The sequence below is a fragment of the Morus notabilis genome, unplaced genomic scaffold, assembly GCF_000414095.1.
Source record: "Morus notabilis unplaced genomic scaffold, ASM41409v2 Scaffold412, whole genome shotgun sequence".
Lineage (NCBI taxonomy): Eukaryota > Viridiplantae > Streptophyta > Magnoliopsida > Rosales > Moraceae > Morus > Morus notabilis.
In genome coordinates this window covers 58,292-83,476 of record NW_010362086.1, presented here as the reverse complement: position 1 = coordinate 83,476, position 25,185 = coordinate 58,292, and the positions used below count along the sequence as shown (strand labels likewise).

Below are 25,185 nucleotides of genomic sequence, written 5' to 3'. Positions count from 1 at the left end.
CAGAGAACCCTATGAGATGAAGCATCTTTCTTTGCCCCAGCGGCTGGCTTCCGGCTAATCAGCTTCAGCCGCCAATTATTCTCTCCGCACAATTCTTGTTCAGCCGATCCATGTTTAGCTGAGCCGAACCGAGCCGAGTGACAAAGAAGTTGACAGCTGAGGAACATCCACGCTCATTTTGCCATACCGCCTTGAGTTTGACTAACACCAGTTTCCAAATTTCCACGTCATTCCCACCATTTTTTCCCACTCAGCCTCAAATATAAATATATAACATATATTTGTAATATTACTCGAATATTCTAATTTTGCGGTTGAATAAAATGAAAGGGCGAAAGAAAACTAAATATACTTTTTAATAATAAAAAAATCACATATCAAGACAATATCTAATTTTTTCCAGTTCATTAGTAAAAATTTTGAGCATAAATTTAAATTTTTTAAGGGAAACACTATAATAAAATATTTGAATTATGGTTCAAATTTCTGAACTAATTGATAAAGGTTTTTTTTTTTTTTTAACTTTTGCGATATTACAGTGGAGTTAGTTTTCTTTTTTTTTTTTTTCAATACATTATTTTGAATGCACGACAATAGTAGGTAATTAAATAGCAATTCCAACCCATAAATAAATAAAATAACTTAATATTACATAGCTAATTTGGAACACTAATTAAAAACATGCAAAACAAACAAAAAAAATCTTCTCTTAAATACTGAAGTAGGATTTCATTATGATTAAAACTTGAGGTCAAAAGCTTATGCGCAAAGCACTATAAATACCAACCCCGTGGTCTCTACCATGAGACTTTTTCTTTCTTCTTTTTTTTTTTTTTTTGGGTGGAAATTAGGCCTCGTTTGTTTCGCTGATTCGAGTTTTGTTACAGTAAAAAGTTCTCATAAATAATCACATCTAATTTTTTTACTACAGTAAAAAACTCTCACATACAATCACATCTCAATTCAAATTCTAAATTTAAATCAATAAAACGAACGAGGCCTTAGTCTCTGCTGTGGCTTGCAAATAGTGCTGCCCAAACAATGCTTACTTGGCACTCTGTTTTTCCATCATGAACTTGGGAATGGGATTGTGCCTAGCACGTTCACACTAGTTGTCAATTAGTTGGCTATTTTAAGAACAAATGTATTGTCAGAACTTAAGCCTAGCCATAGGCTTCATAGGCATTTCATCTAATCATTATTTTATAAAAATTAGTGGTGACAACTTATTAGGAAATCATGTGTGCCAATAACACGTTTAGGGAAATGAGGTAGGTTAAACAAGGATTTCAGATAGTATAGCCAATATTTGAAGCACTAAACATACATGTAATCCTTATAGCTATGATTATTCTTTTGTTGGTATTAAAAAAAAAAAAAAGTAGAGGTAGTTGTAGTTTAAGTTAACCCTCAATGGGTGAGGTGCTCATAAAGAAAGAAAAATATAGGTAATGGTTTTTTTAAAGGAAAGAATTCAATTAAAATCGCAAAATAAATAATTTCAATAATACGTGTGCGTTTTTGCTATGATCCTCCGCAAGGACGTTAAGGAGGTGTAACACTAAAAAAATTTAATAATTCAGACTATTATCATACCTTTGCTTTAGTTATTTGATGTTATAAAAACATTTAAATGTGTAACAATAATTCAAGGTAACTAAATTTTTTGTATTACACATTTTTAACACAAGTGTTACGATAAAAATATAATTATCATGTTATGCTCTCACTCGTATGTGTTACACTATAAATATATATGCTCCTTCCGAAAAGACTATACACAAACCTCTACACATATACATTGGGTCTAATTTTAGCTAATGCAGTTCTTTCCTATGAAAAATAAAGATGGTAACTAATTCACCAAGGGTTGGGGACCCCAAATCAACATCCCAAAATTAGAATGTGATTAGCCCATAATGATGGTGTCCTTATCTTTTAGGTGCATAAGAATAGGACTGGCATCTAGGTCCAGCCTTACAAAGGCTATTTCATTAATCATTCCCCTTTCTGCCAACCACAAAAACAATATATAGCCTTCAAATGAAGAGGAAAGAAAAGAAACAATTAATTTGTTCATCCGAGGCAAGAATGCTGGCAAAGTTGGAGCCTTTAACAGGAAAACCCAACACCAAATTACCCCCACTTTAAGAAAATTGTAAAAGAATTTGTGGCGTTCTGAAAGAATGGCCAAATGTCTATACATGTCTTATTTCCTTTCTCATACCTCACACATCCATTTTTATAGTTGTCAAGTAAGTTAAGTTAATGTTTCTTCATTTTTTTCCTGCTCTCATGAGAACTATCTAATGGGAAAACCACTTTTAGAAGTGCAATTACATGTAACAAATATTATATTTTCAACGCTTGCTTGTAACATGTATCCTTCTGGATACGAAAATAGAAGGGAAACTGGCTCCAACAAAAAAAAAAAAAAAAAAAGAAGGGAGACATTCATATATTTGCCAAATAAGTTTCTTCATCAATCTTGAACTAGTGGACACTTCAAAAACATTGATTCCACTCGGCTATTATTAATAATTTTCAATTCGATAGTATTATTTCTCAAAGTAAATGAATACTCATATTATATAGCACCAAGAAAAGGTGCCATAAGTAGTGATGGAATTTTAGGCCGGCGGGCATACCGGCCCGTTCAAAAAATGATTTTTGGGCTCGGGCAGCCCAAAAATGAACACCACGCCGGAGCCTACCGCCACGTGTCGCCGTTAACCGTCGTCCGCCGGCATTTTTTTAAAATTTTCCGGTCAAGCCCGAATTTTATCCGAATGCTCAAAAACGCGAAAAGGTCAAAAATTCGACCGTTGGAGCCCTACCCAACCCGAAGCCCAAAAATGCCCGAATTACCTGAATAGCCCGACCTGCCTGAAAACCCGTCCAATGGCTAGTTTTTTATCGTTGCCCGAAAATCTGCCCAACCTGCCCGAACCCGACCCGTCGAATCCTAAAGTAGCTGTTGTACCTGATTTTTTTGAAAAAAAATCAATTTTTTAACCCAAAATTTGTTCTATAAATACCCCCCATCCCCCACACATTTTTCTCACTCAAACTCTCTCAATCCCTCTCAATTTCTCTCAATCTCTCTTAATCTCTCAAATCTCTATCACAATTTTTCTAAAAACCATCACATTATCCTAAAGCTCTCTCTCTCAATTCGCTCTTATTTTTTTTATAATGGATCCTTTTGGTTATAGTGGTATTCCTGTTGATGCCCAACACAACGTGGAAGAAGGGCAATTTCCCACTAATGAATTTGTTACATAGGAATCTACTAATCCGAGCCCTAGTGGACGTCCTGGAGGTCGTGGTCACAATGGTGGTGGGCTGGAGAAGCGGCGAGTGCCAGTGTGACTGCGTCTGCAAGTGTTGCAACCTCTAGGAGAAAATGCAAGCGCACCTCGATAGTTTGGGATCACTTCAACATAATTGAGGAGATCAACAATGAAGGTAACACTAAACATATAGTTAAGTGTAAAAATTATTTATCGAAATTACAAGGTGACATTATTCACGGCACCACACACTTGAGAAGACACTCCAAAAAGTGTCTTCAAAAGCTTAGCCAAGAGATAAGAGAATATTAAGTTTTAAATGTGTTCTAGGATCACATAGCACGGATTTAATATATAACACCATTTTAAATGTAATTGATGAATTTAGATTAAGAGATAAAGTAATGGCCATAACATTAGATAATACAAGTGCTAATACAAAAGCAATTGAGTTCTTTGAAAATAATTTAAGTTTATTCGGTGACGGTACTATTTTCCACCAACATTGTGCATGTCACGTAATTAATTTAATTGTTAAATCTGGTTTGAAAGAAATGAGTAATCACATTAAAAGAATTAAAGATAGTCGTGTATGGATTCAAGGTAGTAACCAAAGACAAGAAGATTGGTTTAGGTTCTTACAAGCATTAAATATATATCCTAGAGCATTAGCGTTAGATATGCCTATAAGATGGAACTCAACTTACATAATGCTTTAACAATGCATCCCCTATAAGGATGCTATAACAAACTATATGTGTGCAAAAGTAGGAGTAGGACATATAGACGCATATGATTAGAAAATTGCCGAAGTTTTATATTAATTTTTAGGTAAGTTTCATGAAGTGATTCTAAACTTAGTGGAACATATTACCCAACATCACCTTTAGCTTTAGGAGAACTTTTATGAATTAGTATTTTATTTAGCGAATATAGGGAGGACCCAATCTTAGTAGTTCCTATCCATTCTATGGAAAATAAATTTATAAAATATTAGTCTAAGTTACCTTTGTTGTATGGTTTAGGTACTATTTTTTATCCTAAATTAAAATTAGAAGGTTTAGAAAACTTAGGTGAATTTTTAGGCATCAATTGTTCGGACCAATATCCAATAATAAAGGAAAAAATATATTCGATCTATAATAAATATGAGATTAGGTTTAGAGTACCTCTTAGAGTACAGGAACCGCAACAACAAGACGAAAACCTGCATTCATTCTTGAATATTTTCAGGTTGAAGAAGAAGAAGAAAACAACTTAAACAGAAGCTGGGAGTGAATCTTCGTCAACAAGTGGCAATGGCAGCGACGGCGGCAGCTTCAACGAGCTTATGGTGTACCTCAGTGAAGGCTTAGTAGTCGACAGTACGACAGAATCGTTTGACTTAGTTTAATGGTGGAGAGAACGGGCATTAACTTGGCCAATCCTAACTCAATTGCCAATGGATATATTGTCAATCCCACTATTTCATCCGAACAAGCATTCAGTACGACATGAAAAATACTTAAGGAACGCCAGAATGCATTGTAAAGGGATATTATTGAAGCCTTAGTTTGCATTAAGGATTGGGAACAGGCCGATCAACGTCTACATGATACAATTTCGCCGGCAAGCCAAGAATGGATCGATGAATTTAATCGATTAACATTTAATTTTGAAGACGATCATTCAGCTTCAAATTAAATTGTAAATTTGTAATTTGTAAATATGTATTTATTTTTGACATTGTATTTGTAATTGTATAACTTTGTAAGTTTGTAAAATTTGTAATTCGTCACAAAATGATTGCACTCCTTTTTCCTTGTCAAGTTTTTATCCCAATTGAGTTTTTCTTGGTAAGGTTTTTAACGAGGCAATCATGAATTACAAATTTAATATACATGATTAATTTATTCAATTGTGTTAATAATGTTTGTTGAATGTTGATTTTGATTTTTATATAATTTTAACACAAACTAACTTAATAATTATAAAAATTTAAAAATATTAAAAAAAATTTCGGAATATTCGGGCGGGCTCGGGCTGCCTGGCCGGGTTTGGACAGCCAAATATAAGCCCGCGGCCCGTTGAAGGGCATTTTCGGGCTCGGGTTCGGGTAAAAACTCGGTATTTTTAGGCGGTCGCGGGTAGCCCGTCTAAAGTTCCAGCACTAGCCGTAAGCATGATCCCATCCCGTGCTACTATTAAAGAATGCCCATAATAAAATTGGTAGACATTTTTCTTTTTTTAAAATTTTTTTTTTTGTAAGCAGTGACGACACCAAGAATTTTGGTCAGGAGGGGCTAATTAAGAGTGGAGTCAAAAAAGATTTTTTGTGAGGTTATTATGAAAAAAATAGCAATAATTTTTTTCCCGAATAGAGATATAATATATTTTGTAATTATTGGCACAATTATAATTTTTATTATATAGTGGGGGTATGATTTAAAATTTCATGAGAATTTTAACAAAATTTACATTATACAGCAATAACTTTTCAATTTTTGGGGAAGAAAAAGAAAGTTTTTAACTTTTAGGGGCTATCTACATATTTGACATAAATGAACATATAAAATAACAAATAAAAAAAAAGTTGAGGGGGGCTGAAAATGCAGTGGCTTCGTCCCTGCTTGTAAGAATAAATTGGAAGCTCAACCCATTCATTTCGCTGATTCGAGTTTAGAATTCGAGTTTTGCTACAGTAAAAAGCTCTCACAAACAATCACATCTAACTTTTTTACTACAGTAAAAAACTCTCACATAAAATCACATCTCAACTCGAATCAGCGAACTAAACGGGCCAGTGTCTACTGATTTTTGCCAATTCCCCCAATAAAAAAAAAAAAAAAAAAAAACGTGCAAACAAATTTTCCATTTTGGTTAGACGAACCGTAAGTGTAAAGCTAAATTCTTTTTGGCACATTCAATTTATTTATCTTTTGCAAAAAACACTTTAAACCATAAATGCGTATATTAGAAACTTTTTACCAAATGAAATAAAGTATGTCTTTTATAGTAATTAAATATTCCTATAATCCTATAACAATGTAGTTTAGAGTTTGCCACATCTAATTCTGATTTTGGCATTCACAATCGTTTATTTCTTTCTTTTTTTAAAACTAAAACAATTACCAAACCGCTACATACTAATTGTATTATTAAACTTCATGATTAATTTAATATATGGTCTCTTAAATTGGTATGTTGTTTCAATATGCTTTTCGAATTTTAAAAGGGGTTTATAAGGTCGTGAATTATGAAAAGTAGTTCAAAACACTTATGAACTAATGTTGTTATAAATACCTACTAAATTATTGATTTTATGTCAAATTACTCCCTCGTTCAAAAATATCAAGAACAAATTGACACAAATGTAATAATTCATGAGGCGAATTGACTTAAAATCAATAATTTAGAAAAGTATTGTCACTTTATCATTTTATTAGTTTCACAAATGTAGGAGATATTTTGAATTAGAGTACATAATTCATAGAGTAAAATGAATCATTATTAAAAATTAGGCAGCATGTTAAAATAAGATACAAGATTCAGTGGATATTTATGAAATTAATCTATTATTTTTAGCCTCTAAAAATAAATAAATAAAAACCCATTTCCCTCCTCCCCCTTCTTTAGAACCATTGTAGAAGCCCTAAGTTCTGTTTATTTCACTGATTTGAGTTTTGTTACAGTAAAAAGATCTCACAAATAGTCGCATCTAATTTTTTTACTACTATAAAAAATTCTCACATAAAATCACATCTCAACTCTAATTAAAATCTCAAATCAGTAAACTAAACGGCCCCTAGACATAGGCCAGTTCAACTCATAACTGAAGCGGGCAAAGGAAATTCTTTGCTGAACTCGATGGAGCAGGATCCAACCTAGCAAAGGGCCTTTTGCACCATTTGGGAAGAAGAAGAAGAAGAGAAAAACAACAAGCGTATTCTTCATTATCGAGAGCTCATGCACATAATGAATTCAAAGAAGAATAATCAATATTTGATTCACAATTCAACGAATATATAATAAGTATTTGATTCTTTGCTTAAATTAACCAAAAACCTGTAGAGGTTAACAAGATAAACATGGGTTTTACATGCAAAATCCTTCTATGAATTGGATAAAGTCCTATGCAAAATCCTTAGGACAAGAGCTCTTTTTTTTCTTTTTTTTTCTTGGTGGATTATGAAAATATCAGCAGAAAATGACCAACTATAAGGAGGATTGGGCAGTTCTTTTTCTTTTCTTTTTTTCTTGAAAGGCTTTGTTATTTTCGGTTATGTACCTTTATAATCTAGATTTTGAAGTTGGACATTTAAATTATTTAGACATGATAAAAAACTTGAAAGTTATAGAGTGATAAAAGCATGATTAATCTATAAAAAGAAGGTCATATCCTGTAATTTTTACATTTTTAGGCCGTTGTTTAGAGAAAAAATGTAGAATTTATTTTAAGAGTGCATGAATATGTATTTTTACCTCTTATTCTTAATAAATACATGCTTGTTAGTCTAATTATTTGACTAAAAAAATTATAAATCGAAAGTAAAGAATAAAATTCCTGACTTATGCATTTTTAAAAGGGAGAAAGAGGAAAATATGCCAATACTTGAGATGAATTAAAATTAATAGGCCAATAGTTTACATAAGTTAATAAATATGTCAAATTACTGTTTTTGTCCATAATTTGTTTGGTTATAAACCATAACTTGACAAGTTATTGTTCATAATTCACGATTTTTGTTCATAATTTGTCTGACTATGAACCATAACTTAACAAGTTTGTCCATAACTTATCTGATTATGAATCATAGCTTGACAAGTTATAACCTATTAATTTTTATAACTAAAAATTAAACTATATATTTTCTTAAACTTTTTATATTAGCTTATTTTTTTACCATTTTGAACCATAACTTAACAAGTTTGTCCATAACTTATCTGATTATGAACCATAGCTTGACAAGTTATAACCTATTAATTTTTATAACTAAAAATTAACCTATATATTTTCTTAAACTTTTTATATTAGCTTATTTTTTTACCATTTCTGTTTTTAAAAAGTATTTATTAAGATTACATGATTAGTCTTATTTTGAGCCCGTCGCTATTTGCAAACTTCAAAATCCCAATGTCCCAACGTTTACAAAAATCTAGATACCAAATAATAAGGTGCATTTGAAAAGTAACATTTGAGGTAATGAGAATATTATTGACTAATTAGAAATTGTTTGCCACTTGATGCTAACTCAAATGATTAGGTGTGTCAGTGTGTGCGTGCATCTAACAAAGTTTGAATTCTTTTTATTTTTTGCTAATTAAGTGGGAGCCATAAGCCTAAACCCGTATAAAAAATATTAAAAATTGACAAATGTACAATTGTATTCTCTTTTAAATTAATCTCACTGGTGCCCCATGAACTTTGAAGTCATTTTTATTTTGTCTCATAAACTTAAAAATTCTCATTTTACTCCCTCAACTTTGAATTTGTCCTTAAATCCTTTTATAAGAATTTTTGTTAAAATCAGATGACAAAAAGGGGTTTAAGTATGACTATGTAGTTTTTATCTGTTTGTTTTTAACATAAATTTAAATAGAAAGACTATGTGACTACATTACTCTCTTTTTTCTATATGATTTTAATAGAAATTATGACCGAAGAGGTTAAGTAGGAATAATTTAAAATTCACGGAGACAAACTGAAAAATAACTTTATATTTCAGAGGCATTAGCGATAATATATATATATATATATATATATATTATAGTGCTGGTATCTAATTTATGATAAACAAATGAGTACAAGTAACTTTACTTTAGTCCATTTTGGATATATCATTCATGCATTGATTAAACCAAACGTAACGGCCAGTCTTTTTTTTTTTTTTGTTTTTGTTTTTTTTTTTTTGTTAAGAGCAGTAAATGAGTACACAAGATTGTTATCTTAATTTGTAGAAGGAACCAAATTTACAACTGGCCTATATGACAATTCATAACTTATCTATATTGTTCAGCATATGGGTCAATCCAAATTAGACCAACTTTTCAGGCACGGCGATATGTATGGCAGATCATTCTCCAAAGCACGAAGATCATACGATGGACAGTAACCCTTTTCCCTTTAGACAAAAAAAAAATCCAAGACTACATGATAATAATATTTAGATGGACAAATTAAAAGCAACAAATCTCACTATAAATACCATAATCCAATTCTTACATTTCATCACCACAGAATCCACTCAAATATTCCACCATAACATCCCATTTGCTTCAATTGTTCAAGGGAAAAAAAAAATCAATTTAGACCATGGGATTCATCAACAAATGGCAGTTCGTATATTTAGCCTTGGTCATCTCATTGGGAACTTGGGCCAAGTACAATGTTGAAGCTACGTCCCGTAGTCTCCAAGACGCGTCCACACTCAAGATTAGGCACGAGGAGTGGATGTCTCGCCATGGGATTGTGTACAAAGACGCCGATGAGAAGGCGAAGCGTTTCGAGATATTCAAAGAAAATGTGGCGCGCATAGAAGCTTTTAATCGAGCTGCCATCAAACCTTACAAGCTCGGCATCAACAAGTTTGCGGATCTTACAAATGAAGAGTTCATAACAAAGAGAAATAAGTTCAAGGCACATGTTTGTGATTCTGGACGAGCAATCAGTACTTCTTTTAAGTACGAGAATGTTACTTCAGTTCCTTCAGCTCTCGACTGGAGAAAGAAAGGAGCTGTCACGCCTGTCAAAGATCAAGGCCAGTGCGGTAAAGATTTATTAATCAAATTAAATCGATAATTATGTTTAAACTATTTGGATTGCTTCACTTTGTTAAGAATGTTAATTTGTGACTCTTGCGCAAACAATACGTAGGATGTTGTTGGGCGTTTTCAACAGTTGCAGCCATGGAAGGAATCACAAAGCTATCAACTGGGAAGCTGCTCTCATTATCCGAGCAAGAGCTGGTCGACTGCGATGTCAAGGGTGAGGACCAGGGCTGTAATGGCGGATTAATGGATGAGGCCTTCAAATTCATACAGCACAACGGCGGGCTCACCACAGAAGCCAACTATCCTTATGAAGGTGTCGATGGAACTTGCAATGCCAAGAAGGAAGCAACCCATGCCGCGAAGATAACAGGGTACGAAGATGTCCCTGCAAACAGCGAAAAGGACCTACTCAAAGCCGTCACCCATCAGCCTGTATCAGTGGCCATTGATGCCAGCGGGTTTGAGTTCCAGTTCTACTCTGGTGGTGTCTTCACCGGAGCCTGTGGCACAAATTTAGACCATGGAGTTACAGCCGTTGGATATGGTGCCACCAAGGATGGGACCAAGTATTGGTTGGTGAAGAACTCATGGGGAAAACAATGGGGTGAGAAAGGTTACATTAGAATGCAGAGAGATGTTGATGCCAAGGAAGGACTGTGTGGCATAGCCATGATGGCTTCTTACCCCACAGCTTGATTCTTCTGAATCAAATCAATGTCCACTGCTACTATATTTTCTCTCTTATGTATTAATCTTATAGTACTTTAAAAATACAACTGGAGATAACCATTCTCATTATCTAAAAGGACAGATTTATTAAGCATGTTTCTTCTAGTTGAAAAAGATTAATGAGAATCGCTTGCTAGTGGATATTACATCAGTGTATATAACACGCAAAATGGTATACCGAATCCACTGTTAACTAGCAAAGAATATGACTGCTTTTGCACAGCTCAATTCTGTATGCGACTAAACGTACTTGACACCAAATATCGCCAATATCATAAGCTACTAATAATCTCATAGCATCTCAAAATTACTAGAGCATTCACTTGGTCTTTGTTTTTCTAAGAAAAAGATCACGACAACAGATACAAACAACATAAAAGCAACGGTCGTCCCGATTCGGTAAGAAAAGTCTGAAACACACTACTAGATTTATAACTGGTCTATAACAAAAAAAGGCTCTTACAGCTTCAATTGCTCGACTGGCGCAACTCTGGCCTCACGAAATCTGCATCTTGGGGAACTGAAATGTCGACAGAAGGTCTCAGTTGTGCACATACTTCAATGGCTCCGTGAACTGGATCTGACAGGAAGTTGCTAATGAGGTCCTGGTTGATGGGTGTGTTGTTGTCTACTGCAACCAAGGCCTGCTGAGTAACGATGTAATCAAAGCGGGGAGCCCATTTCCTCGAACCCAAACGAGCTGTTGTTGAACAATTATCAACCATAAAAGAAACTCCGCGAGCGTGCATGAAGGGGTTCAATGAATCCACAGACTCGATCACACTTTCGTTAATGATCTCGGAGTAAGAGTGTCCTTTCTTCCTCAAGATCTCAATCTGAAATATTGTGTTGCCAGGAAGAAAATTATTAGTTAGATGTGTAGTTATGTCATGACACCATCTAATAATCTCTTATTAGGTCATCTAATAATCTCTTATTAGTTCATAAGAAATTCAAAAGGTGAGGATTAGTACAAAAGGCTGACGAGTTACAATTAGTAGAAAAGAACCAGCCATTTAATCTTAACATCACCACCACTCAACACATGTTAAAAGATAAGTCCCATTCAAAATAACAAAAAATTATCAAAGCATGTAAAAGGCAACTCTTTACCTGGGCCATCATCAATGCAACATAAACACCAGCCGTAAAAGGGTACAATGGGCCCAGGTCACCAGCAGGCCGGGTTGATCGTACTCGCTGGCCAACTTTCCACATTCTTGTCTGATCAATCTTACCCATAGGGAAAGCTGGTAGACCCTCCTTTTCCTGTTATAGAAAAGGCATTTACCATGATTTTGCATGATAAAATAGATATATAACTTCAAAGCAAAAGCAACGACAATATCCAATTGCATCTTTAATGCAATGTCAAATTAGTATGTCAATGCCAAATTTTGATATTTGAGTATGAAAATTACTCTCTAATGCGACGTTATTCTTGATGCTAAATTCGGCGTAGTCTATATTGGTGGCAAATTCAGTATCAAGCATAGCATATGACAAATTTTAGCATTCATTTCTATTGGTTAACTACTAACTTTTAACTTAATCATTACAGTATCGGCTTCTCAAATTATTTTAAAATTAGACGTCTATTTTTTACAACTTCCAAAGCTTAACAATAAATGACCAAACGTAAATATAATGTCGAAAAGATAAGAGATAATTAGTTAGGGTTGATTAAGATAAGTTTTAGATTATGATATGCTTAAAGTCAAATAAAACAAATCTGTTTCAAACAGATTCGTTATCCTAGGTTTAGATAAGTTTGAATTCGAATTTTATTAGGATAGATGTTATTGAGTAGATAGGATTTTATCCGTGGCACTCCTAGGGCTAATTATACCTATTTTTAGCGATTAAATCAATAATATAGAAGAGTTTTTTTCCCTTCAAAACTTACATGGTATCAGAGCCGTGGCTGATCTAGAGTGCCAATGGTTAAGACAACTATGACTGGGGCAGTTAAAGGCTCCTTATTGACCGGAGAAGTTGCCGAGAGTGCTGTAGCAATTCAGAATTCCCTACAACTAACGACTCACAAGTTGAATGGAAAGAACTACCTCGAATGGGCACAAACGGTGAAACTCGTTATAGATGAAAAAGGGAAACTAGGAAACTTGACTGGTGAGGTGAAGAAACCAGCAGATAATGATTCCAAACTCAAAACATGGAGATCTGAAAACTCCATGATTACAGTATGGCTTATCAATTCTATGGAGCCGGCAATAGGGAAACCATTCTTATTTATTCCCACTGTCAAGGAGTTATGGGAAGCCGTCCGTGACACATATTCGGATTCGAACTCAAGACTCGGACACAAGAGGAATCAAAGGAGTTTTACCTGGTGACTCGGGATCTGAAATTTCCCTCGGATTGGACGCATGGCATTGCTGTACAGTGGTGGTATCAGAGCGGGAGGTCCTAAGTTCAAACCCCTGTAATTGTACTCTTTATCTCCATTTATCATCATGTGTTGGGTCTTTAATATCTCTCGGACTTAAATATTTACATGTTGGGCTTTCCAATTAATTTACCCACATGATTGTCCAGCCCACACGTGAAGGGGAGTGTTAAAATATAAAACTATTGTTGACCCACCTTCTAATAGCTTAAGCTTTTGGGATGGATTGGTAAATACTTGTAGGGAGAAGCCATACTTACAGCCACTTTCTTGATCCATCGAATGCCCTCAAAAGTTTTACAATTCCAAACTCCAATTCATGTTTTTAATAAATGTTTTCCCACATCACGATTAATAAGCAATATTCCATTAAAAATATTTAGATGCTCTACGTTTGTACACATTCACAATCATAATCGTGGAAAACTTGACCAAAGGGCCAGAAAATGCTTTGACCCAATTTCTCAAAAATATTTTGTTACAATGGACGTAACCCTTTTCGAAACAAAACCATTCTTTGGAGGTGATCATCTTCAAGGGGAGAATAAGAGTGAAGATGACAACCTTAGACATTCTTTTGAGGATATTCTTCACATTGAGCACACTACCCCAGACTCGGTTCTTAGTCCACAAGACCGAGACACACAATGCACTGCACTTGCACCTAACCGAGACACACAATGCATTGCACCTGCACCTGGCACTGCACCCACACATCCCACACCGGACCAAATCATTGAAAAAGATAATCCATCTCTTGAAAACTCGGATTCAGAAAATTCAGATAATGGAAACTATGAACAATTATCTTCTTTGCCTGAACAAGACCACTTAGAAACATAGATGTGTGCGAAACCAAGTGAAAAGGATATTAGGTTTCGTGTCTACTCAAGGAAGAAAAATCATCAATGGGAAGAAGACACCACTGTACAGCAATGCCATGAGTCCAATCCAAGGGAAATTTCAAATCTCGAGTCACCAGGTAAAACTCCATTGATTCCTCGTGTCTAAGTCCGATGAGTCCTTAGAAATTCCTATAGCCCACAGGAAAGGTATTAGATCACGCACTAAACATCCTCTATCTAGATTTGTGTCCTATGATAGATTATCACCATCCTTTTATACTTTCACCTCACAACTTTCCAGTGTCAAAGTTCCTAGAAATGTGCAGGAAGCTTTAATTGTTCCAGAATGGAGGGAAGCAACTCTTGAGGAGATGAAGGCCCTTGACAAAAATGAGAGCTGGAGTGTGGTAGATCTTCCAGAAGGAAAGAAGACAGTAGGCTGCAAGTGGGTATTCACAGTCAAATATAACGATGATGGGAGCTTAAATTGATATAAGGCAAGGTTGGTAGCAAAGGGATTCACTCAGACCTACGGCATAGACTATTCAGAGACATTTGCACCAGTTGCGAAGCTAAACACAGTAAGGGTGCTGTAGGAAATCTCGGATGAGATATTAAAGGAGGATTTTTAGGAGATTTTCTAGTACAGGAAATCAGGGAAGATTACTGAGTCCTAAAGTCTTGGAAAGGGGCTGATCTGTTTTAGATTTCTTTCTCGATTCTGTGTAACAGAAAGTGTATAAATATAGTGTAGAATAGCTTGTAATTAACGATTTACTTCATAATAAAGAATTATTCATTATTCTTCATGGTATCAGAGCCGTAAGGCTAGGCTTTCTGGGAAAAAATTAGGGCAACCTAAAATTCTTATTGTGATTCCAGCCTTAATCGCTGGCCTTATTCTCCCGACTGGTTTATCTCTTCCCAGCCTTAATCGCTGGTTATTCCATTAGCCTTAATCGCTGGTTATTCCATTAGCCTTAATCGCTGATTTAGCCTTATTTCTTCATTACTGACCAATCATATTCAATCATGACGGATATCACCTCTTCGGCTCAATCACCTTCGATAGTTGAGGATGAACGGGCAGCACGGAGCACAACAGAACTTCAGAATATCCAGGCAGCATACAGATTAAATGGAAAAAACTATTTGAAGTGGTCTCAATTGGTTCGAACTTTTTTGAAAGGAAAAAGAAAACTAGGCCACTTACTGGAGCAGGGACTGGAAAAAAGAGCTACAGGTGCAGACGCATGGGAGAAAGAAGATTCAATGATTATGTGATGGCTATGGAATTCCATGAACCCGGAAATTAGTGACACTTGCATGTTCCTGCCAACAGCAAAGACAATCTGAGATGCTCTCTACCAAACCTATTCAAAGATCAATGATGCAGCTCTCATATATGATATCAAGACCAAGACATCAGGTGCAAGGCAAGGGTCGAAAACCGTGACAGAGTACGCCAATGTTTTGCAAAATCAGTGGCAAGAGCTGGATTATTATAGGACAATTGATCTGAACTGCAACAAGTGTGCAGTAGCCATCAAAAAATTCATAGAATGAGACCGGGTATGGTTTTTTGGCTGGCTTAAATTCTGAGTTTGATCTTGTACGTATTCAAATTTTAGGCAGGTCTAAAGTTCCATCCTTGACTAAAACAATCTCCCTGGGCCGTGCGGAGGAGAGTTGCAAAGGCATCATGCTAGATCCACCTTCAACAGAAAATTCTGTCCTTCTAAGCTCTGAGTCACAAGGGCTAATGCTTGATGGTACTGCTGTAGACAAGCCTGGCCGACCAAGTGCTCACAAGGATCGTGATGAGATGTGGTGCACATACGGTAAGAAACCACGACATACCAAGGAGCGATGCTGGAAACTGCATGGGAAGCCCTCCACAAACAGCCGTGAATGGGGACAAAGAGGAGGACAATCGGCATCAGGCTACAGACAGGCTCATATGTCCACTCAAGATTCAACCCACAGCTTTGGAGGATTTAGTACGGAGGAGATTGACAAACTCAAGGGCCTGTTAGGAAAAGTGAAAAATGAGGGACAAAAAACCAGCCCTCAGGCATCAACTCAGGGTATGTGTTCATTGACACTTTCAGGTGAGACTCTAATCTCTCTTGGATTAAATACTTTAGGTAATGAGTTTAGGAATGTTTGGATTCTTGATTCGAGTGCCACCGACCACATGACCCATACCTCTAGCCTATTTAAGACCTATACACCCTATCCGAGCAATCGGAAAATCATAGTTGCTGATGGTTCTGCAACTACAGTGGCAGGAGTAGGAGATATTCAAATCACCCCAGAATTAGTACTTCAAAATGTTCTCCATGTACCCCAACTTTCAACAAATTTGGTTTCCATACAAAAACCTACTCGAGATCTAACAGGTTGTGTTATATTCAATGCTTCTTCTTGTGAATTTCAGGACCCGGAGTCGGGAAAGAGGATTGGACTTGCTAAGGAGCATAATGGACTCTATTACTTGAATGTATCAAGTCAACCGGAATTGAAAAAACCAATCGTGTTCTCATTGTTTTCTTCTTCCAATAAGGATGTTATTTGGTTACATCATAGGCGTCTAGGTCATGTGTCTTTTTCAACATTGAAAATAATGTTTCCTACCTTGTTCAAGGGTTTGGATGTTCAATCATTTCATTGTGATATTTGTGAGTATACGAAACACACTCGTGTACCTTTTTCCATTAGTAATAATAAATCTTCATTTCCCTTCTTTTTGGTGCATAGTGACATTTGGGGACCATCCACCATTCCGAGTGTCTCTGGGTACAGGTGGTTTGTGAGTTTCATTGATGATTGTACGAGGGTCTCCTGGATATATTTGCTCAAAAATAAATCTGATGTGAGCCATATTTTTCCTATCTTTCATGCAATGATCCAAAACCAGTTTGGCACAAAAATAAAAAATATTCGCTCCGATAATGCCCGTGATTACTTCAACCAAACTTTGACTCCATATTTTCAAAAAGAGGGAATTATACATGAATCATCTTGCATTACCACTCCGCAACAAAATGGAGTGGCAGGGAGAAAAAACCGACATCTTCTCGAGTGTACTAGAGCCCTATTATTCCAACAAAATGTACCCAAGTCTTTTTGGGGAGAAGCTGTACTCACGTCGGTCTATGTTATAAATAGAATTCCTTCCAAAGTCTTGGGGTTTAAGAGTCCACTGGAGACTTTGTCTCAATTCTACCCTGACACTCGAAAGTCCTTCAATCTTACTCCTCGCGTATTCGGGTGCACTTCATTTGTTCATATTCATGGCCATAATAGAGGGAAACTTGACCCTAGAGCTATTAAGTGTGTCTTTGTGGGGTACTCATCTACCCAAAAGGGTTATAAATGCTACCATCCTTCCACTAAGAAACTCTATATCTCAGCCGATGTCACTTTGTTGAGTATAAGCCTTATTTCTCTACTCCTTATCTTCAGGGGGAGTTGCCTATACTTGAAGATAAGGAGGAGTCAAGTCTGCCACCACTAGAATTACTCTCACCCGAGTCACCATTACTGGAAACACCCTCACCCGAGTCACCCAAAAACCAAGCAGATAGGAAAATCTTTGATCATTTCCGGTTTGATCAGGTGTATACAAGGAAGAGAGATCCTATTGTGGCTTCAAGGCAGGAACAACTCACTAAACCAACTCCTGGAAATGAGGTAACAATCTGTGAACCAAATTTAAATACATCACCAGTAGATTCTCCTTCCAACAGTGACCTTGATCTGCCTATAGCTGTGAGAAAACAAACCCGAGAATGCACAAAAAGGCCTCTATATCCCTTGTCTCATTTTGTAACTTTTCAGAAATTCTCTCCAAGCCACCAAAGTTTTCTCTCAACCCTAAACACAATTCCTATTCCTAACTCATTATCTGAAGCATTATCAAAGAAAGAATGGAGACTTGCTATGGAGGCTGAAATGGATGCACTGCAAAAGAATGAAACTTGGGAGTTGGTTGATTTACCTAAGGGTAAGAAACCAGTAGGCTATAAGTGGGTGTTTGCAGTAAAGTTTAGGCCAGATGGATCTCTAGAACGCTATAAGGCAAGGCTGGTTGCAAAGGGATATACTCAAACGTATGGGGTGGACTACCAAGAAACATTTGCACCAGTAGCAAAGATGAACACCGTGAGAATCTTGCTATCCGTGGCTGTCAACTTTGATTGGGAATTACAGCAGTACGATGTGAAGAATGCCTTCCTCCATGGAGAGCTAGAAGAGGAAATTTATGAGTATTCCACCAGGGTTTAGTGGAGCTAATAATCACAAGGTTTGCCGGTTAAGAAGGGCATTATATGGGTTTAAAACAATCACCTCGGGCTTGGTTTGGACGGTTTGCCAAGGTGATGATAGCCAATGAATACAAACAAAGCCAAGGTGATCACACTCTTCATCAAACATTCGACCTTAGGGGGAGTCACGATATTAATAGTATATGTGGATGACATTATAGTGATAGGGAATGATGAGGTAGAAAAAAGGTCTTGAAGGAGGTTCTAGCCAAGGAATTCGAAATAAAAGATCTAGGGAGGCTAAAGTACTTCCTTGGAATTGAAGTGGCTCGATCTAGACAGGGAATTTTTATCTCAACAAAAATATGTCACGGATCTACTTAAGGAAACCGAATTGATGGCTAGCAAACCGGTTGGAACTCCTATTGAACAGAACCACAGATTGGGTGAAGCTCTTGGAGATAAGGCAGTGGATAGAGAGGTGTAACAAAGACTTGTTGGCAAACTCATTTACCTCGCTCATACTCGGCCGGATATAGCCTACTTGGTTAGTGTCATTAGTCAGTTTATGCACGATCCTAGAGAAGTTCATCTACATGCAGTCTATCGAGTTCTTCATTACTTAAAAGCACATTCGGGAAAAGGAGTCATATTCAAGAAAGCTTCGAATATGAACCTGGCAGTATACACAGATGCCGACTTTGCAGGATCACCAGTTGATAGGTGATCAACTACGGGCTATTGCACATTCCTTGGAGGGAACTTAATTTCCTGGAAAAGCAAGAAACAAAGCGTTGTAGCAAGGTCAAGTGCCGAAGCTGAGTTCAGAACTATGGCAGCAGGAGTATGTGAATTAATGTGGGTCAAGATTATTCTAGAAGACCTAAAGATTCAATGGAGCAGACCTATGAGACTATATTGTGATAACAAGTCAGCTATAAGCATTGCTCACAACCCTGTGCAGCATGACTGGACAAAGCATATCGAGATAGACAGACATTTCAGTAAAGAGAAGCTAGATAGTGGTCTAATTTGTATGCCATATGTTCCTACGGGGCATCAGCTGGCAAATGTAATGACAAATGGGTTATGTGATAGTATGTTCCATGAGAACATTAGCAAGCTGGGAATGGTGGACCTATATTCACCAGCTTGATGGGGAGTGTAGGAAATCTCGGATGAGATATTAGAGGAGGATTTTTAGGAGATTTTCTAGTATAGGAAATCAGGAAAGATTACCGAGTCCTAAAGTCTTGGAAAGGGGCTGATCTGCTTTAGATTTCTTTCCTGATTCTGTGTAACATAAAGTGTCTATAAATAGAGTGTAGAATAGATTGTAATTAACGATTTACTTCATAATAAAGAATTATTCATTATTCTTTAGGTGCTTATCTCAATTGCAGTCAACTTGGATTGGCCACTACAACAACTAGATGTAAAAAATGCATTCCTAAACGGAAATTTGGAAGAAGAAGTCTACATGGAGCCGCCTCCAGGATTTGACGAGAGATTCGGCTCAAAAGTCTGTAAGTTAAGGAAATCCTTGTATGGTCTCAAACAATCACCAAGAGCATGGTTTGAGAAATTCACCCAATCCGTCAAAAAACAAGGATACACTCAGGGACAGACAGATCACACAATGTTTATGAAGTTCTCAGGGGGGGAAAGTAGCTATCCTAATTGTCTATGTGGATGACATTATCCTCACTGGAGACGATTTGTCAGAGATGGATAGGCTCAAAAAATGTCTAGCATCTGAGTTTGGGGTCGTTGAGACACTTTCTAGGTATGGAGGTTGCTCGATCAAAGCAAGGAATTGTGATTTCTCAAAGGAAGTATGTACTCAATTTCCTAAAGGAGACAGGCATGACAGGTTGTAGACCCTCTGAAACGCCAATGGAGCTGAATGTGAAACTCGGAGATAGCGAGAAGAAGGTTCCTATTGACACAACTAGATACCAAAAGTTGGTCAGTAAGCTGATTTATTTGTCACATACACGTCCAGACATAGCCTTCGCAGTAAGTGTGGTAAGCCAATTCATGCATTCTCCATATGAAGAACATCTAGAAGCCGTATACAAAATCCTGAGATACTTAACAAGTACTCCAGAAAAAGGATTATTCTTTAAGAAGAATGAACAATAGGGGATTGAAGCCTATACTGATGCTGATTGGGCTGGTTCAATAATTGATAGGCAGTCTACTTCTGGGTATTGCACGTTTGTGTGGGGTAATCTAGTTACGTGGAGAAGCAAGAAGCAGAGCGTAGTGACTAGGAGTAGTGCGGAAGCATAGTTCAAAGCTATTTCCCAGGAAATCTGCAAAATACTATGGCTGAAACGTGTGCTTAAGGAATTAAGAAAGCCTATAGAACAACCAATGAGGCTTTACTATGACAACAAAGCCGCCATCAGCATTGCACACAGTCCGGTGCAGCATGACAGGATGAAGCATGTGGAAATAGACCGGCACTTTATAAAAGAGAAGCTTGAAACAGGCAGCATATACTTACCATTTGTCCCGACAACACAACAAATTACAGATATCCTAGACCAATGAGGCTTTACTATGACAACAAAGCCGCCATCAGCATTGCACACAATCCGGTGCAGCATGACAGGATGAAGCATGTGGAAATAGACCGGCACTTTATAAAAGAGAAGCTTGAGACAGGCAGCATATACTTACCATTTGTCCCGACAACACAACAAATTACAGATATCCTAACGAAAGGACTCCACAGACCGAAGCATGAATTTCTGATAGGCAAGTTGGGCATGATTGACATCTATGCACCAACTTGAGGGGGAGTGTCGAAAAGATAAGAGATAATTAGTTAGAGTTGATTAAGATAAGTTTTAGATTAGGATACGCTAAAAGTCAAATAAAAAAAATCTGTTTCAAACAGATTCATTATCCTAGGTTTAGATAAGGTTGAATTCGAATTTTATTAGGATAGATGTTATTGAGTGGATAGGATTTTATCCGTGGCACTCCTAGGGCTATTTATACCTATTTTTACCAATTAAATCAATAATATAGAAGAGTTTTTTTCCTTCAAAACTTACATATAGCATTTAAAATAGCATTTCGCATTGGAGAACAAATCAAATTCTATTTTCACACTTTTTCGGTGCCAAATATAGCATTGGTATTAACATTTGCATTGGAGGTGGTCTTAAGACAATTAATTTTAACACGGTTAAACAGTAGAATATACGAGAATGTAGACATACATAGAATCGTCGCCCTGCCAAGACAACACTGCGGATCTCACTACCACTGGCCACATCTTCATAACACTCGTACAAGATGTCCATGCACGGATAATATGATGCACTATAAGCAGCCTCAAATTCCTTTTTGCCTTCTTCTGACAAGGAGTTGTATACAGCCAACATGCCCTGTTAAAATTTCCACAGTATGAAACAACTATCAACAATTAATGGCAAAATCCAAAACTCTCACACAAGCAAGCACGGCATGAATACATATCATTCACGCGAGAACAAGATGTGAAGTTACGATTGGTTCCAAAATTTGAGCAGAGTAAAACCTTAGTTGAGATGGTTTTTGATATGATTCCAGTGATGCACTCGACGGTGTTCTTGTAAGCCAGATCTTCACTCATTCCATTTTCAGTGTACCTTCTAAATAGGGACTCCACAACACCGTGAACAGCTCCAAGTAAAATGCCTATCAATAATAGTAGTGGTCAGGCATCACAAATAGTGGGAAAACGAAAAAACAAGGGAACGAAAGCAATTCTACCTCGCTCGCCAAAGATGTCACTTTTGTATTCCTGCTCTAGTGTAGTGGCAAACGTAAAAGGAGAACCAAGGGCAACTGACCATCCCAATGCCACATCAGTGGCTCTACCATCAACATCCTGTACAGAAGTTCATCAGTAATTAGAGATCAGTTGAGTAAAACAAGGAAGCACGAAAATAGGGGTTGGGACTAGAGGCAGAAGAAAGACTTTAGCCCACCTGGTGGACGGCAAAACTGGAATTAATTCCAGCACCATTTATCTCTTTTCCTTGGACATAAAGCCTCCTTACAGAAGGACCCATACCCTTTGGACATACAGCAATTACGCTGATATTCTTGGGGAAATCTAGTCCTTCCGACTGCAAATGGCCTAAAAGAAACCCATGGGAAAGCCCAAGGATGCTGTTTGGCTTCATGTGGGAGAATACTTTCTCATAGTTATCAGCCTGCATCATATTATCAGGTTATATCCTTTTCAACAAAACACTTACGAGCAAAATCAATCATCCAATCACAGATTCTAACATTAATATCGATCATCGAAAGCAAATTCACACTACATTCATTCACCATGACAAAGTTTCGGCCAACATTTCCGAGAAGTAATAAAATATAAAATAAGGGTAAAAATAACAGACCTGCGCAGAATCAGAAATGAGCAGCAAAACAAGATCACTGCCTGAGATTGTTTCATATATATCACCCAAAGTCCCATTCTCTTCGGTGAAGCCAGCTGCGCGAGCTTCAGCAAAAGAGCGGGATCCCTTCCTCAATCCAATCTGTAAAATAAAAGGCAAAACATCAGCAAAGCTACATTACCGAATAGCAAAAACTTAAGAAAATAGAAACAAATAATTATAACAATAAAAAACAAAAATAAAAAATAAAAAAACAATAGTAAAAAGAGAGAGTATTACCTTGACCACGATGTCAGACTTTGCTTCAGCAAGAGAATCTCTCAAGTTCTGAGCTTGAGCAGGCCCCTGAACAAACAATGTAATGTATATAAAAAATGACTCTTAGAAATGAAGAAACCAATCTTTACTTCACGAAAACAAAAAATATGAATTAAGAAAGTCCCAAAATTTATACACTTAAACAACTGTCTTAAGTTTAGGTTTTTGACAGAATATCAAATGCAAGCTTAACAACGACGACAAAATAATTAATAAAAATAAACATCAGTCATGTAAATATCAGTAGATCAAAATCATAGAAGTGAAAGAAAAAATAATAAATATTGAAAGAGAATTAACCTGAGAACCCCAACCAATAACGCCAATCTGCTTAATAGCCTTGAACGCATCGTGCAACAAAGGGAACAAATCTCTCCCTCCTCTCACAATATACTGCGATATATAAACAAATAAACAAAAACCCATTTAACAATAGCATCGTATATATCAACCAAACACACACATATAAGAGAGAAGAGGAGAGAGAGACGGAGACCTCTTCATAACCAGCGAGGTTGACCTTCTCCTTCTTGAAAACGGAGGTTTCAAAATCAAGAGAAGTAGGGGACTTGATGGTGGGTACGGAGACCATACGAGCTCCGAGGGCTGAAGGGGAACCAACATTGTTGGTTCTGGCTCTGAGAGGCCTCACGGACTTGGAGGCCACAGAGACGAAGCTCAGGGTTTTGGGAGCCACATGGGTTTTGGAGGAAGTCGACAACGGCGCAGAAATGGCCGCATGGAAGGTGGAAGCAGTGACCGCCGCCATTGATGACAGAAGGTAATGAGAGTGACAGAGAGAGAAGTGTTGAGAAGAAGGGTTTTTGATTGTGGCAGAGAGACCCCTCTCACCACTACTGTTCTAGTATTAATAACCTGTCGCCACGTCTAGGCACCAATAGCAATAAGTGAAGGGTATGTTTGGTATAAGATTTTTTTGGGTTTAAACTCAGAATTTTAATTATACTATAGTATTTTTTTTAAAAAATTTAAATTTTAAAAGTTATAATTAAAATTAATGGTTTAAATTTGTGCGCCAAATGGGTTCGAAAATTACCAATGATTTTTTTTCTTGTGTGTGTTAACAAAAAGAGATGGGTGATCAGAAGAAAAAAAAAACAGAGAGACGTGTTATTTACCTTTTTACGGGTTTTGGGACGTGTTCTTGCATATATTACTGTATGTGTCATTTGAGCAGCTTATTAAAAAAACTCCTTTTAATTTTAAATACATAGTAATATAAGATATTAAAAAATAATTAAATGTATGTGTAATTTTTAATGAGGCTCATTTCAAAAATTAGATTTTTTTTAAAAAATGTCTGTTTCAATCGAAACGTATGTTTATATATCAAAATGTATGTTTCAACTTAAATGTATCAAAACTTATGTTTTTGTCAAATGTTGTATTGTCATAAATAAAATTGAACATGCCAAAAGAAATATTTTGATATGAACACATCAAATAAAAAACTAATTAGTGTGTATATATAGAAAAGAAAAAAAGTTTATGTAAGTGCATATTTGAGTATCATTATTTCAATGGTAATTTTTTTAAAAAAAATATAAAACATATTTAAAAACAAATCAAACATAAAAAACTAATTAGGATGTATATATGATAAGAAAAAGAAGTTGGCTTAAAGGTATATTCGAGGGAAAATATTTCAGTAGAGTAAATAAGAATAAAAAATTAGTCAAACACGTAACTTAAATATATAAAGGATTGTAAGAAAATTACTTGAAGAACATATTGAAAAAAATATTTTAACTGAGAAATTAAAACACGTAACTTAAATATATAAAGGATTGTAAGAAAATTACTTGAAGAAGAACATATTGAAAAAAATATTTTAACTGAGAAATTAAAAAAAATAAGGATTGTAAGAAAACTATGTTCATGGGTTTAAACATCAAATTCATGGTATTGATTATGCGGCAATGTTTTTTTTTTCTCTATATATATTTGAATTTAAAAAGTTATCGCTAATGGATTCTCTCACAAAATTTGAATGAAGAATTAAAACTACTAGTTTGAACCTATGAACCAAATGGGTTCTTGAGTAAGAATGAAAAATATTTTAATTGATAAATTACAGTAGAAAAAATAATTTAACAAAGTGGTTTTAGAGAATATATATGTGAAAAAAGGTCAAAAAATGAG

The 25,185-nt window shown here is 36.1% G+C and overlaps 2 protein-coding genes across 2 annotated transcripts; one reads left to right on the top strand and one right to left on the bottom strand.

Annotated features, from left to right (window-relative positions):
- The first annotated feature begins 9,585 nt into the window (after window positions 1-9,585).
- Window positions 9,586-10,739, top strand: LOC21388296 (senescence-specific cysteine protease SAG39). Its single transcript, XM_010101077.1, has 2 exons — window positions 9,586-10,039; window positions 10,147-10,739. The coding sequence occupies exons 1-2, from the start codon at window positions 9,586-9,588 to the stop codon at window positions 10,737-10,739; spliced, it is 1,047 nt and encodes a 348-aa protein (XP_010099379.1).
- Window positions 10,740-11,035: 296 nt separating this feature from the next.
- On the bottom strand, window positions 11,036-23,877 carry LOC21388294 (ketol-acid reductoisomerase, chloroplastic). Its single transcript, XM_024167551.1, has 10 exons — window positions 23,519-23,877; window positions 23,323-23,415; window positions 22,984-23,049; window positions 22,705-22,845; window positions 22,285-22,512; window positions 22,067-22,184; window positions 21,852-21,991; window positions 21,532-21,699; window positions 11,886-12,041; window positions 11,036-11,608 (listed from the first exon to the last, which is right to left on the bottom strand). Exons 1-10 carry the CDS (start codon window positions 23,789-23,791, stop codon window positions 11,240-11,242), a joined length of 1,752 nt encoding a protein of 583 aa, XP_024023319.1. The 5' UTR covers window positions 23,792-23,877; the 3' UTR covers window positions 11,036-11,239.
- Window positions 23,878-25,185: the final 1,308 nt, after the last annotated feature.